This window comes from Triturus cristatus, chromosome 3_2 (genome assembly GCF_964204655.1).
Source record: "Triturus cristatus chromosome 3_2, aTriCri1.1, whole genome shotgun sequence".
NCBI lineage: Eukaryota > Metazoa > Chordata > Amphibia > Caudata > Salamandridae > Triturus > Triturus cristatus.
This window is the reverse complement of record NC_140584.1, coordinates 491811642-491827321: the sequence shown is the minus strand read 5'-3', so window position 1 is coordinate 491827321 and position 15680 is coordinate 491811642. Positions and strand designations below refer to the sequence as shown.

At 46.6% G+C, this 15680-nt stretch overlaps 1 protein-coding gene across 1 annotated transcript in view; it reads left to right on the top strand.

Moving 5' to 3' along the window:
• Positions 1–201: 201 nt before the first annotated feature.
• Positions 202–15680, top strand: part of TMEM41B (transmembrane protein 41B) — a 170541-nt gene continuing 155062 nt past the window's right edge. The window contains exon 1 of the mRNA XM_085648157.1: positions 202–404. Within this exon, the coding sequence (XP_085504283.1) occupies positions 329–404 (76 nt within the window). The 5' untranslated portion in view covers positions 202–328. The remainder of the gene's footprint in view (positions 405–15680) is intronic.

Here is a 15680-nt window from a genome sequence, read left to right as displayed (position 1 = left end):
TGACAAGCTATTCTATCGCTCCCGAACCTATCTCCAATCCGAGATGGCTGACGTATAACGATGGGAACTGGCGGTGGCCTCCTGATGCTCCCACCACGTGTCCTCCTCTGTGACGTCAGGTCAGGACTTCGGCGCACGCAGCGCGCATGGCCATTGTGGGTCTAGTTGTACGATGGAGGAGTTGGTGTCATCATGAGAGGGAGGAGCTAGGATGGGAATAGGAAGTGAGGCCGGAAGTGCCTGACAGCACCGGCTCAAGACGGTGTGGACATAGTGAGCCGCTTTAGCTGCCCTTGCACTACAGTCATTCCGCAGCAGCGAAGAGGAGATGGCTGGAACTCAAGTACAGGAAATGGACCGGAGAGGGGAGACGCGGCACCAGGACTCCGAGGACTTGATTAAAGGTGACTCAAGTGTGTGTTGAGTGATGTCACTGTTGCGAGTTGGGAGACAGGCAGTTCTTTCGCATAAACACCGATACAATTAGATACCCAGCTAGTGAGGGAGACAATGAGCACTAGTGACCGCTCTCTCAAACCTTCCTCAGAGAAATGATATAAGGCCACTACGTAACCCCTCTCCTCCACCGTACAAACCAACGTGGAGATTACCTAACTGTTAAACAAATCTCCGACCCTCGTCCTCTCGTGTCTTTAAAACGCAAATTCACGCCAGATTGTCCGGATGCATTCGCCAGGCACTAGTGACATCTTCCTTGGCTCTTCCGTTCTGTCGAATTCCCCAGCTTTGTCACCCTTCCCTAGTATTCCAGCTTTTCCACTGTACCTTTAATCTCATCTGCCACCTCATTCCACGATCTAAGAATGATATTTCAGAGGTGCAGACGTCTCTGCAAAATGCTCATGCCTCATCTGGTTGCCTTCTAAAAACGTTGCTTCGTCTTTAACCTTGACTTTGCCAAAACCTTTTAATTTCAGGTACTACACTAATCCCTTCAAAATACAAGAAATACTCTTGTTCTCTTCGACCATATGATGCCGTTACTATCTTGACTTAAACTTTCTCTGTCACTCCGTTCCCAAATTAGACCCCTTTCTCAAGCCAGACGATCCATTTGTTGCTCCAGATGATCCCCCTGAGACCGCAGACTGCCAAAACGGGCTGTTGGCCTCTCATGCTCCACTACATAATCTAAATTCTTCAAACAATCTATTCTCCCTTCATCTTTTGCTGCAGCAGTAAAAGAAGGGTAAGTACTGAAGAAACCCTTTATCAATTTTACTGACCTTTTAGATTCCTTCTCGAACCGATACACCAGGGAACAAGTCCTAAAAAAAGTAGTGGGGAGACTAACCAGGTTAGGCAGTATGCAAGTTAAATCATGATGCGTGTAATCACAGTGAATGATGTCACGGCACGTGACATTGCTCGTCACATTACAGAAAGTGACCTCACTGAAAGTGACATCGCAAGAAGTGACATCAGATATTAAGACCTCACGCATGTTTATCCGGTATATTATAAGTACATTTAAGCGCATTATGAGATTTAACGTTGGGGTTGTGCCAAAAAAGTAGCGCAATCCCTACGCACAATCTGGGCCTCAACTAATACATTTATTTTTTTAAACAATGCCACAAAGAAATTGGCAACAAGGAGAAGCATTGTAGTATATCTGTTATGCTTAATTGGTTGCAAAGTCTGCATTTTAAAATATTTGATTGGCTTAAGGCATCTGCTGTGAAGGTGCCCAGTACATCTCAGGGAATAGTAATAATGATGAGATAACTCTGGTGGTTAATGCACTTGCTTGAGGGATCTGTGTTTTTGTAAAGTCCCAGATTTGAATCAAAGTAGTGGATAAGGTAAATGTGTCTCCTGCAAAGCACATCTAACACGCTGATGGCAGATTTAAATTTTATGTTGGTAGTAAAGCGGGTTACTGCTTTTAAAACAGAGATCCTTTTGTTACCTGCAGTTCATAAATTGTAATCCTAAAAGACCACAGTGAGTTATGAAGGACATGTGACTCCTCCACCTTGTAACCCTCACTGTCTCATGTAACTCATCTTGTACCTGATTTATTGTCAATCTATAATGTGTATGTTACGTAAAGAGCTCGGACACCCTGCATTGGGTTGCATAGCGCTATCGAAGAAATAAAATAGTGAGATTGAAATTGTTATTTGTATAAATACTGGGACAAACCAGCACATCTGACATTCTTACAGTGCATGCATGCATCTCTTATATACAGGGACTGAACAAAGGCAAAGAGAGCCTCTCAAGTACCTGTGAAGAGATAACAAGCTGTGTGCCTTTCTTTCCCCTCCATGGCATTTACAATTAAGTGTGAAGGCTGCCTCCAGTCAGGATATTCAAACAAAAGGAGGCCTGGTGGCCCCTTACCTTCGGTCCAGCTGGAGGTTTAAAAAAACTCCCTCGCTGCCTGCACGTTGCTGCTGGGAATCGAAAGCAGACAATGTGCAGGCGCTGCTGAACGTTTCCCAGTGTCTGAAAATTACACCTGGACAAGTTCAGCATATTTCTGTGGGGACCAACTTCTTGGCAGTGGGGACTGTGTCCACCCTGTGAAAAGAGTGGGTGGACGCAGTGTACTTGCGTGTATCCTTGACTTGTACCCTGCGATACACCCACTTCCTCTCACTCAGTTTAAAAAATCACCAGCATACTTTTCCTCTCTGAACAATTTCATATCAGTCAAAAGTGTCTTCGTTATCAGTCCATTTAATAACTCACCCCACCTCTCTCTCGGTGTACAAATGTGAAAAGACTGCAGTAGATGCTGACCAGAACGCCCTGTAATGGTTTTGGCGGATGGGAAAGGTGAGGATTTGAAAATAAGGTTAGTGTGTGGCATAATGAACATGAAAGAGCCCAGCTTTTGTTTTGGCTTTGCCCTCAGTGGTTCTCCTACAGTTACTATTGTTTATATTTTGTTTCTCCAAGATGTGGGCTTGTCTAGTATTAAATGGTGATGCATGCCATGTTGACTGATCTCGTGCCCTAAGTATGTGACATTGTTCATGCCAAACTTGCACTTGTCCCATTGGGCAGTGAGCCCGTTCTGCCTTAACACTGTTAGCACTTCTTCTAACTTTCTGTTGTGATCCGCTTGGGACGTTCCCATTACCAAGATGTCATCTTGGAAATATTGGATGCCTGCCTTCTTATGGAACAGCCGGTACATGAGCTTTTGGAAAACAGCTGCTGCTGAGGCAAGTCCAAACGGCATCCGCAGGAACTTGTAGCATCCAAACGGTGTGATGAAAGACGTCAGGTGGTTGCATTACTGGTGTAGGGCAATCTGGTGGTAGGCCGACGTCAAGTCTATGGTGGAGAACCATTGTGTGCCTTGGGTCTTGGCCAACATCTCGTTGATCCTGGGAAGCGGGAACTTGTCCACCACTATGTTCTTGTTAAGCTCCCTTAGATCCACGCACAACCTCACCTTCCCGTTGGGCTTCTGCGCCACTACTTGGGGTGCCAACCACTCCGCATTGTCAATCGCTTCTATCACCCTATTGTCCTCCAGTCTCTGCAGCTCTACCTGTACGGCTGCCCTGGTCCGGAATGGGATGTTGCGTGCTCTGTGGGACACTGGGCGGGCCCCCTCTCTCAGGTGTATCTTATGTGTGAACTTCGCCAGGCGACTGATGGAGTCCTTGAAGACCTCTGGGAATTCTTCCTTCCACCGCTGCGCCTCATGTTCTGGGCTGTCCTCGGTCATGAGCACTTGCGTGCGTCCTCCTGGGTTCAGTTTTATTCCTAACTTCCCCTGTTCCTTCCAACCCAGTACTGATGGTCCTTTCTCCGCCACATATAATTTCCCCTCGCACGTTCTGCCCTTGAATTCAAAGGTTAGAAGGCAATACCCTACCATGGGTATGGGTTCCCCGGTGAACGTTACCGGATGAATGTCCGTGGGTCTCAGACGATACTTTGTTCGCGTTGCGAAATCTTCCTCCCATATCTTCCTTCTTATAATCGTGTAGGGCGATCCCGAGTCCGCCACCATGGTGACTCCTACTCCTCCTATGCACAAGTCGCATTTCGGTTTCTTTTCCACCGAACTCTCTATGCCCAGTATTTGTTCTTCCACTATCAAGATCTCGTCTTCCTCCTCGTGGTTCTCGTCTTCTTCCCCCCTGCCTGTTTCTTGTGCCACATACTTCACTTGTTGCCTCGGGGATTTCCTCCTGTAATTCACAACAAGAGCACCCATATAAGGTCGGCCAGGGACCATGGGAATTAAGTAATTATAAGCAACAGAGGTCCCTAGGCATGAATTGAGTAAAGAGGGAGTAAATAAGGACCCAATCAGTGCTTATTTTCAGAGACTTGTCCAGCCGGACAGTGGTCATAGATTTTTTACTAATAAAGTAATGTAAACAACAGAATACAAAAGAATTCTCAAGTGGAGCTGTGATATAGAAACAAGGTTCGTGCTGATTGGTGAGGCACGTTGGAGGTGTGGGAAGGGAAGAAGGACTAAGGCAAGGGGGGTGGTGGCCATCTTGGAATGGTTAAGGAAACCATAGGACTGGTGATTATCATGGAGTAGTGCATTGGAATTGGATTAGTATTAGAACAGAGCACACAGAAAAGTATACCATACAGTAATTAAAAACAATTGAGTGCAATTGCAAACAGAATTGAAAATTGTGGCATGAGGCCAAATGATGAAGTACAGACGGACATATTCACAAGTGCAGGCAGACGTATTCACAAGGTGCAACTATGAGATTCAAAGGTTGGTAGACCAGTCCTCAAGCCTGTTCAATCCAGAGTTAAGACTATCAGTCTTTAAAATCCACTTTAGTTCTTCTCTGTTGAGTGTCCGCAACATATCTCCTCCGCGTGGGGGCAGTTAGACAGCAGAAATGATGGTCCATCGAATTTCGTTCTCAGAATGTCCTTTTTCTAGGAAGTGCTCAACCAGTGGTGCTGTCTTGATTTTGCTCTTTCCAAATTCATTCATTCAGGTCATATGTACAGGCTTTGATTATGTTGTCCTGATGATGATCCCAGTATTATGTGTGTGGATCGAAACGTCGTCGACAATTGCATATACCCTATATGTTCCTATTGACATCATACTATGTACATAAGGGTTTCTATGTAATGTTTGTTAATCTTATTCTCCAACCTTTTTCTCATTGTTACAAACATTTTTTCGCCTGAACTTCCTCTTTTGTAAAAAGCTTTCTTCCTTATTAGTTGTACGGTACACAGGCTTGTGTCCTACTTTGAGAATTCTTTTGTATTCTGTTGTTTACATTACTTTATTAGTAAAAAATCTATGACCACTGTCTGTCAGGATCCCGATCGCCGCTCCGAACCGAAGGACGGTGAGTTGGCGGTCTAGACGCCAAGGTGCGGAAGCGGAAGTCAGACTGACTCACTTCCGGGCGGACGCGCTTAACAGCCGGGGTCTCCGGCAGCATCAGCGCTTTGGATTCTCACCATCGCCGCCGACGAGGAGACTCTGCTCCGGACACCAGCCTTGCAGGTATCGTTCCAGCACTTGTTCGCAGGGCCATTGCTACGGCCGCCTGCGTCCCCGCCTCGCACCAGCGGTGCTCCCATACTTTGTTGTTCCACCTTCCAGCCATTACGCACCAGAGTGTGTGTGGTGGGCAGGGTTCCCCTTTGTTGCCTCTGTTATTATTTGCGCAGGAGCGCTGGTTTTCCGTTGATGATTTTGTGAGCTCTTCCTGAACTGAACGGAGTCACATGACTGTGCAGGCATTTGGAGAGCCTGCATCTCTTTGGGGGTAGTGTTCCTTCTTGCCCTTAGCCGGAATCCCTCAGGAGAGGGAGAGGAACGGCACAGAGCTTCTTCTTTATTATTTGCGCAGGAGCGCTGGTTTTTCTGTTTTTTGTTGGTGTTCAAACGCTGGGGTGCTTCCGATTCGCCACCTTGGGACCGCTCTTCAAGCACCAGAAACGAGGTGCGGAGGCCACGGACGCTAATCACACCGTTCCCCACAAGGTACTTCCTTGGTCCGTGGGCTGGTGCTACGTAGAGGGGTGGAGAGGTCGGAACTACGGTGAGCTAACCGTGTCCCCCTTCTTCTCTCACACAGCCGGTGTTAAGGAAGCCCTCTTGACCCCATCCTATCTGGCTTCTACCCCTGATACCCCCTCCGTCCTAGTCGGTATACACTCCCTACTAGGAGAAGGCGGGAGACAGGGGTGGTAGTCCTTGTCGCCTCTGCAGGAACGCCTCGCAAGTGGAAGGTAAGACTTGGGGGGCTCTGGCATGTCCGGCTGGACAAGTCTCTGAAAATAAGCACTGATTGGGTCCTTATTTACTCCCTCTTTACTCAATTCATGCCTAGGGACCTCTGTTGTTTATAATTAATTTCGGGGATTTCCTCCAGCACACCTTTTCGTAGTGTCCCAGCAGCCCACAGTATGCGCACTTAGCTCCGAACGCCGGACAGCCCTTGTCGTTGGCGGCGTGAGTGCCACTGCCGCACCTGTAGCAGGCATTCGTGCTCCACTGTCGCTGTCCTTGGGGTCTCGTAGTACGGGCATTGAACCTTCTGTAGTTCCGCGTGCCTTGTTGTCCTGCCGACATTTTGCTGTCCGTGGCCTTCCGATCCTCTACTTTGCATACGGCCTGCTCTGGCTGGCATTCCCGTTTGGCCGCTTCCGCACATCTCCTGGTCAACTCAGCTTTCTTCACCAAGGATACGACAGTCTTCAATGGTGCGTGGCCGTTGGCCAACAGCTTCTCTTGGATGGAGGTATTTACCGTGTGCATGATGATCTGGTCCCTGATCAGTTCCTCTTGTAAGGTTCCGAATTTGCATGTCAGGGCCAGTTTCTGTAGGGCCGCCACGTACTCATCGACCGTCGACCGTTTCCCCTTTGTTTTGTGCCCTGTGGTAGAAGTTGTACCGATCAATAGCTGTGCATACCGCCGGACGGTAGTGGGCGTCTAGGTCCTCTATTGCGTGTTGCATTGTCGTCCGCCGCTTGTCTCACTTCTTTCACCAGGTCTTCATACACCCTTTGTCCCGCCGGGCCCAAATGATGGAAGAGAATCTTCTTCTTCCACGAGCTCGAGAATTCTGTCTCGCCCTCCTCTTCTAATGCCGATAGGTAATTCAGGAAATACCTTTTCCAATCCTCCCATGGCATCTCAGGTTCCCCGACTTTTATTAGGAAGGGCACGGGGTTCGTCAGTGAGAACGTCTGCGAGCTCATCTTCCTACCGGCTCTGGGGCGTCGTCTACCTGTGGTGGAATTTCCTGGTGAACTGACCGCTTGGGCGCCTCTGCTCCCTGCTTCGTCGTCCAGGCTGGACTCCCCACTCTCCGTGTGGTCAGCACTGGTTTCTTCCAGCATGTGGGGCCCTGCCCCCCCTTCGGGCCGTGATTGGCGCCTTTTCTCCGACTCAGGCGGCACGGGATTAAGGCATGCACCCCCTTACCAGGCTTGAAGCAGGATGATCTGCCCGGATAGTGCCTTTCTCCCTGCACCGTGCGCTGTCCGCTGCACTGCCGAGCTCCCAATTGCGTTTCCTCAAGGGTGTCCTGCAGGCCGTCTGCTCTCCACGTGGGTTTTGGATGGGTGCGGGGCACTTCTTCACCACCTCGTCACCATTGTAAAGTCGTTACTCTTCACCATAACCTAGCAGAAATGGACACGCAGGCGTTGCGAGGATTATCGCTATTTATTACACATTCACTGGGATCGCCGGAGCGGAGCTCCGTACTCGCTTGAAATCGGCGCGCTAATGCCGATACGAAAGTATGGCCGCTGCCGGATGTCCGCTGACGTCACGCGCGGTGTGCGTCTCAGACTAGACCGCTACACCACAAGTCATCAGATTAAATCTTTCACCCTATACAGTATACGCATACTTCAGGGTGGTTTAAGAAGACCACTCCATAATTGCAGGAATAGCCCAGTTGCAGTCATCAGATGACTTCAGAATCTTCAGCCCTTTCTTTTTGACCTAGAACGGAGACTTTCAAGTGTAAGAAAATTCAAAGGCTTTTTTTTTTTAAATCACTGAACCACACTACGCTTCTGTAAGGTATAGCGACGCGCATTTCCTCTCCAGCACATGAATCAAACTTCTTGGATACGTGTGACAAGCTATTCTATCGCTCCCGAACCTATCTCCAATCCGAGATGGCTGACGTATAACGATGGGAACTGGCGGTGGCCTCCTGATGCTCCCACCACGTGTCCTCCTCTGTGACGTCAGGTCAGGACTTCGGCGCACGCAGCGCGCATGGCCATTGTGGGTCTAGTTGTACCTCACAAAACACTACTAAACAAAACATCCAAGCAGACAATGCATGAATTGAAAAAAGAGGAAACAAAAATATTTCATATAAGTAATGGACAAATATAATATTTATTGTTTAATTTTGTAATCTTTATGTCCATTACTTATATGAAATATTTTTGTTTCCTCTTTTTTCTTTTTTCAATTTATGCATTGTCTGCTTGTATGTTTTGTTTAGTAGTGTTTTTGAGGTATGATTTTGTGTTTCGTTGACATTTCTGCTATTTGAAGGTTGGCTCTTTTGATATTTGTAAGCAAAAACTACTGAAATTGTCTAAATTGAATTGTTTTTCTATATCATTGTCTTTATAAAAATAAATCTAAAACAAAATACTTTATTCTGTGATTTAATGAGGCTTTTAATAATTCTTGGATGCATCACCAATTAAGAACCCAATAGGGGGGAGGTTTGTTGTTAGTAGTAGTAGTAGTAGTTATTTCCCCTGCCCTCCTCTTCCAGGTATTCTATTATTCAGGGGCCCTCTTAAGTTTAGTAATTCTGGTCTAGTATTAAAGTCAGTCTGAGCACACTACAACCTCTTGTCCACCGTTCGTATTTATAGATTTTTTGGTTGCACTCGATTGTGTATCACTTCTCTTCCTGTTAGCCTGGTCTGACCTCTGACAAAGATTTCTCCTCATTCTGCCATTCCCAGGTTGTCTTGAGTAGTAGCATTGCACCCTTTCCTCCCTATTTACCACGTTGCTTGGGCATATCATCGGATTTGGTTTCCCAGACCCCATCATTTGGATAATCGCACCCAAACATTCTTGCTCCACTTACACATACCCTTCCTTAGCCTGTTGAAAAAAGAGTATCCTATTACCTGTCATCCACTACACCTTAATCCCCTCTCATATTTCCATAAGCCTGTAGCATTGGGGATGACTGATATTGAAATGTGACACTTCCTCATTACTAAAGCAACTGTTAGAGCCCTGATCAACCGACTCTAAATCTGCCCCTCCTCACCTTAAATTCTGTGAAAACTGTTGTAAAATCCTCTTCATCTGAAAACTAGACGGTTATAGTAGCATTTTCTGGGACCCTTCTATGCAGACCCCGATAGTGACCTTCGTTCAGCAAACTGCATGCATTTAACTTCATTCCAAATCTGCCTCATATACACCTTCTAGCACCAGGCTAGATGGCTTGTGATGCACAACAGGGCTCTGTATGCAAAGCACTCTCAATGGTGTTCATAATTGCCTTACACATGTCTGGTACACCAACTTGTCTCCTAGCCACCACGTGTCTCCACTGCCTTCTGACTTTTCTTCTTTCTAACGTTACTACTTTGAATTTTCTCTCCACCCAAGGTGAAACCTACTTCAAACGCTTTCTTTAAAAGCACCCTGTTTGTAATTTATTTATTTATCTTGAAGGTTTTGTATAGCGTGGAAAAGACCCTAGCAGGTATCGGAGCGCTTTACAAGCAGATATAGTAAACAATACCAGAATTACAAGAAATAGTTATGTTCAGCGCATATCATACAATTATTACAATTCGTACCCATGGTTCATGTGAATTTGGATAAGAGAATAGATTTCACTTCTTTTTTTAATGATATAATAGAGGCATTCAGACTGGTTTCAGGAGGTAGAGAGTTCCAGATCCTGGGAGCAACCCCGGAGAAGGCTCGGTTGTATGTTTTCTTCTTGGAGAAACATTATGGTTTCAGTAGGAGGTTACTGGCGCTTCTGGAGGATCTGTTGCCGCACGAAAGTACCAATTCCTGTGCCAGATAGGTCGGAATATTGTGATGCATGGCCTTGTGCGTCATGCAGGCGATTTTTAGTTGAACTCTGGCTTAGAAGGGTAGCCAGTTGAGTGCTCTAAGGCACTGGGAGATGTTGCAGTTTCTTTTGGAGCCCGTGGTGAGTCTAGCAGCTGAGTTGATTGAGGCTCTTAGGGGAGCCGTCGTCGATCTGGGAAGCCTGCGAAGGGCAGCACTCCCATATTTAATTCTAGGGAGTACTAGAGCTTGAACTGCAAGGTTGAAGTCATTTACGGGTAGGAAGGGTTTTAGTCTTCTTAGGGTGTCCATTTGAAAATTTGCTCCTTTTGCTGCGCTGCTGATGTGTTTCTGCATGTTGAGATTTTTATTGAGTTACTCCCAATGATTTCGCTGAATCTATAATAAGAGGTTGGCAGTTGAGTGCTGTGAGGTGTTTCAGCCAGTCCAAAATGATTGTCGATTGGTTGGGGGGTGCGATCAGGAGGAATTCGGTTTTGAGGGTGTTAAGTTTCAGATGGTTTTCAGCCAGCCAGGTCTGAGTTTTTTGTAGCGTTACATTGAGAGATTTGATGTCCTCTAGAGAATGGATTTTTAAGTATATTTGTGTATCATCCGCATACATGTGGTATTGGACATTAGAAGAGCTGAGGATGTCGGTGAGTGGTTCCATGAATAAGTTGAAGAGTGTGAGAGAGAGGGACGATCCTTGTGGGACTCCTAGCGTGGCGGTTCATGGCTTGGTCTAATTGGTTACTGAAAAAGATTTCTTTTGCTTGTCTGATCTTTCTGTAGTATGAGTTTCTTGTGGTTCTTAGCAATTTGAGGTGGACTGAAGAAGGCGCTGACCTCTAGCGTCGTTCGATTAATCTAAGGGATCTTCTGTCCTCGTTAAGTCTACCATCGTACCATGGCTTATAGTCTTTTGTAGAAGGTCTTTTCAATTGTAGGTGCGCGACTTTATCTAAGACCTTGTTTATGGAGCAGAAGTAGTGGTCGGTCAGATCTTGCACATCCGATAGATCTTCGGGGGGAAGCAGGATGTTGGGGTTGGAGTTTGACTAGGTTTCCACTGACGTTTCTTAGGTTTCTCTTCCAAATTTTGGGTCTCATGGGTTAGGTAGAGTGGGGTTTTACTGATTACTTGATGAAGAAGGTGATGATGTGGTGGTCCGACCAGTCACAGGGGAGGATCGTTTCTAGCTGAGTGGCTTCAGCTTTGGAGATGAATAAGTCTAGAGTTGAGCCTTTATCATGTGTGGGGCAGTTACAGATTTGGGCGAGGTTGAAGTCTGAGAGGAAAGTTTTGAGGCTGGTGACTGCTGAATCATTAAGGTCATTCCAGTGGAGGTTGAAGTCTCTGAGGAATATTTGTGTCATTTGTTGTCCAGCATTAGTAGATATAATATCCATGAGCTGTTCGACGAAGGTTAGTTGTCCCAGGGGGGTGGTACATTGTGTGCAATGAGCACAATGGTTTGTTGTTCGTGATGTCTAGCCGCAGCCAGGACCACGGGAGACCGCAATAGATCTCAGTGGGATCTCCGTCTTGACGAAAGTGTGACTACAGATGGAACCCCTTCTGGGCTCTGAATTTCTGCCATACACACAAATCTAGTGTTTTCTAAGTGGGGCCGTAAGTATTTCCACACCACCTAGCACTACAACACACCTTAGTACGTGTGTTGGAAATTCACTTTCATGTGGCATCATTTTTGCCACACACACTTTACACCTGGTCCTGACGAAAGCCCACTCACTTTTTCCTTAGGCTGAAACATGTACAACTACGAGTAAACCTCTCCATTAGTTGCGCTTTCTGGTTTTAACTATATCCTGGGCCGCTAACAATAAACACATTTGGTAAGGATTCCCAGAGAGATTTTTAATCTGCACTACACTATTTCACACAATTACACCACAACCGCTCCCCTGTAATCATGCGTTGTAGCACAACCGGGGGGCATTCGGCCGCCCGGGTGGGACCCCAATGATGAAGCATGCCACCAACCAGGTTGGTGTGAGAGGGGTCTTTTAAGAACACCTAATGGTTCCTTGGCACTGCTCATCACATTAGTGAGTCCAGATAACCTTCTTTTCAGTGGGTCCGTCCACATTGTTTGCTTAGGCGCAGGTGTTCACAGGAAGATAGGGCTGGTGAGAGGGCGCGGTTTACTTAGCGATAGGTCCGATGTATGCAGGCGATACCACCACCAGGCCTGTCAGTTCTGTCAAGTCGGATGATGTTCTAGTTTGCGGGCACCAAAATATCGAGGATGGGCGTGGATGATTCATTTAACCATGTTTCGGTCAGTATTAGTAGGTCAGGTTCGTGTGTGAGGATGAGGTCTGCTATGTCAGCAGCATGTCTTGCCGCTGATCTACAGTTTAGCATTATACACTTAAGTTGCGGCTTGATGGAATTTGGGTTGGGCTTTTGTGTGAGAGGGACTCCCGTCAGGTTGTTTTCCACAATGTTTCTCGCATTGTGTTTTGACAGTCTGTGAGTGTTGGAGGGGATGGTTTGAATTAGTGAGTGAGTAGGAGGTATGTCTGAGTGTATTGTGTTAGGGGTATGTTGCGGCGATCATAGGAGTGAATTAGAGAGAGTAAATCTATATCCGATAGAGGATTTTTCCTTCGTATGGGATGGGTTGAGGCATTAAGAGTATGGTACTGCACTCCATCTTAGGGACTGCTTTTTCTGAGGGCGTGTGGGCTGTTGTGGGGAGAGTTTTGATTGGGTATTGTGGACGTTGGTCTTGGATTCTTATTCAAGTAGTTTGTTCTTGGGTTGAAGGGTAATCAGGTCGCGTGTAGCTTGAAGGACTTCTTTGATTTGTTGAAGTGATAATATTATCAAGTCTAGGGTCTGGTGTGGGTGGAGTCATATTTAGTGATAGTCGAGTGTGGGGGGGGGGGGAGTGCTTGTGTCCTGTATGAGGTTAGGCGGGAGATTGTGGGCTGGGAGATTACGCTGCGGGCTGTCTGGGTGGGGTTGCCCTGGTTATAGGGGCTGTATAATAGCGGGAGTTGAAAGGGTGTGCAACGGTTGGGTGTGAGGTGAGTGTGAGGACAAGGGGGTGTTAGAGGTGCTAGGTATAGAGTATGGTTTAGGTGGGTGTGTATTATCTCCCGGGGTGACAGATGGCTCTAGGGTGAATATAAATGTTGGTTGGGTCAAAGGTGCAGAGTGTCTTGAGTGGGAAGCATGCAGTGGGTCAGGAAGCGGATTGCGGTTGGGAGCAAGTGGGGATTGGGTGGAGTCTTAAGACTTTATCCCTAATGAGGGGTGAGATGTTGTCTATTAGGACTACGATCCGAAGATTGAATGAGGATGATCCCATTGTGGTAAATGGAGACTGTTGCATTGGCTTTGTATATTGTGGATGGGATGATGGAGATGGTAAGGCCATGTGCTGTTTTCCTGGTGGAGGAGATCGAGAACAGGGCTAGGAAGGCTTTCCTCCATTGGGCCCTTCGCTTAGTGTAGAAGATAAAATCAGTGGTTGTGTAACCTTCATTTGTTGAGAAGTCAGGATCTGAGATTAGTGTTTCTGGATGTGATTTCAACATGTTGTGTTTAAAGCGTTTGGCTGCTTTTTGAAAGGTTGGGGGGTATATAATAGTGTAGGTATTTAATCCTGTGCGTTCCATAATGTAGTTGGCGCTAGTGTATGGGTGGGGGGAATAGGTATGGAGGATGGGTAACATGGAGTTATGTAGGTGAGGGATTAGGGGGGTAGAGGAAGGGGGCGACTGCGGGAGAGTGGTGAGGTAAGTAATAATGAGGTTGGGGAGGGAAAAGGTGTTCTCAGAAAGGGGAAAAAACCCTAGTGGGTGAGGGTGTGCGTAGGTCTGTTGATGTTAAATGTGAGATGGGGAAGTGTATAAAGCGGGGGGAGGAGGGTGTCAGGAAAAGAGGTGCAGGGAGAGGGGGAGGCAAATGAAGTACATATAAGGCACCTAGCTCGAAATATGTGAAAGAGGTAGGGTTAGGTAGGAGGTGGAACTCTACCTGAATATTTGTAGAGAAGAGAACCAGAGGGAGTGGTATGGGTCCTTGAGTAGTGGATAATTCTAGAAGTGATAAGAGGAAGCCCGATATAGCCACGACTTTTGCTGCAGGTGACTGATCTAGAAAGGTAGTCCATGATGGCCGCCCCGTTTGTTGTGGATGTATGATCCTAGGCGGTAGTCCTATTTTGCTTTCCATAAATGGGTTGTCTTAGGATGTAGTCCTATTTCACTTGCTTTTTGCACCTGTTGGTTAGGCCTATCTTCCTTATTCTCTATGGTGGGTTTTAGGGGGAAGTCCTATGTCTCTTAAGTCTGAGCCCTAATATTCATAGTCCTTTTTCCATCCTTATGTCTCAGCTCATGCCCGGAGTCGTCCTTTCTCTATGGGTATATGCTAAGCTGCCATTTTGTTGAGTAGGGGGGCATCTGGAATAATTCCCAAAATGGATTCCCTATATTAATCACCGAAGATAGCAGAAGGATAACAAAAGAAGAAACTATAGAGTAGTGGAGTTAGTTATTGGGCAGAGATTATTGCCATTACGAACCATCTTGTCAGGGGGATCTCCCATTCCTATCTGAACCGCTCAGGCAGGGAGTGTTCGTTCGACTGTGGGTCCCTGGTTGGAGGCAAAAAGGGTAGACCGGTGAGGGAGCTCCACATCGCTCGAGATCAGCCCACCTCAGTAAGCCTGCGGTCCGGTTCCAAAGCAAAATCAAATATCCGGTGCGGTGTTAGGAGGCACCAAGACACTCGGAAATCATAGAGGTCCTGGGGCTGTGCGCACCAATCATCGCCGTGAATTACTGGTGCCTTTCTCCACTGAAAGCCTCATGTGGAGGGCGGGTAGCTCTCACAGTATTGAAGGTCACTCCCCTGCCGAGGACGAGACCCGTATGCATGGCGTGTAATGAACAACCACCTTTCTACCCAGACTTCCATCACCCCATTCTCTGTGCACTGCACCAAGCTCTCTGTTTTTGCGAAGAAATATTATAAAGTGGATTAATGGCGCCCGCCCATTGTAAAACAGTGCAAAAATACAGACTACCTTTTTTCTTTTTAAACAATTTTTATTGACGTTTCAATAATAGGTACATATTGACAAGTAGAAATACAGCATGGTACATTGAGTAGTCATATACTGAGTGATCACATTAAACTTCTCTTCTTCACGTTTTCCCCTCCTACTCATTTCAACATTTTTACATAAAGTATTGGGATCGTCACAGTGACCCCTGTATGCATAGTTAGTCACTGACATCGATTCGAACAGACTACATTTTTAATAGTTGATACCACAATTTTACTGCGGTTCTTCTCTTTTGTTAAATCAAAACACTCTAAAGGTGGTTTGAGGAATGCTTGCAATAAGTCTGACCACTGGCAAATGCTTGGGAAAGACTTCCAACCCATCATTCTTTTGCCCACCATGCCACCCCAGTTTGACCCATCCATATGCAAACCAGAACACAAGACCAGTTTCACCCTGATCGGGGCTCATTATTTGGGTGTAGCTTGATTCCAGCCCCAAAACAAAGTCTAACCTCAGTCCTCAGTGGTATGTGAGCACATTTGTTTATTTACACAGCTATCCTTGGGCGCCCTTGGGCTAAGTTTGTGCTTTAT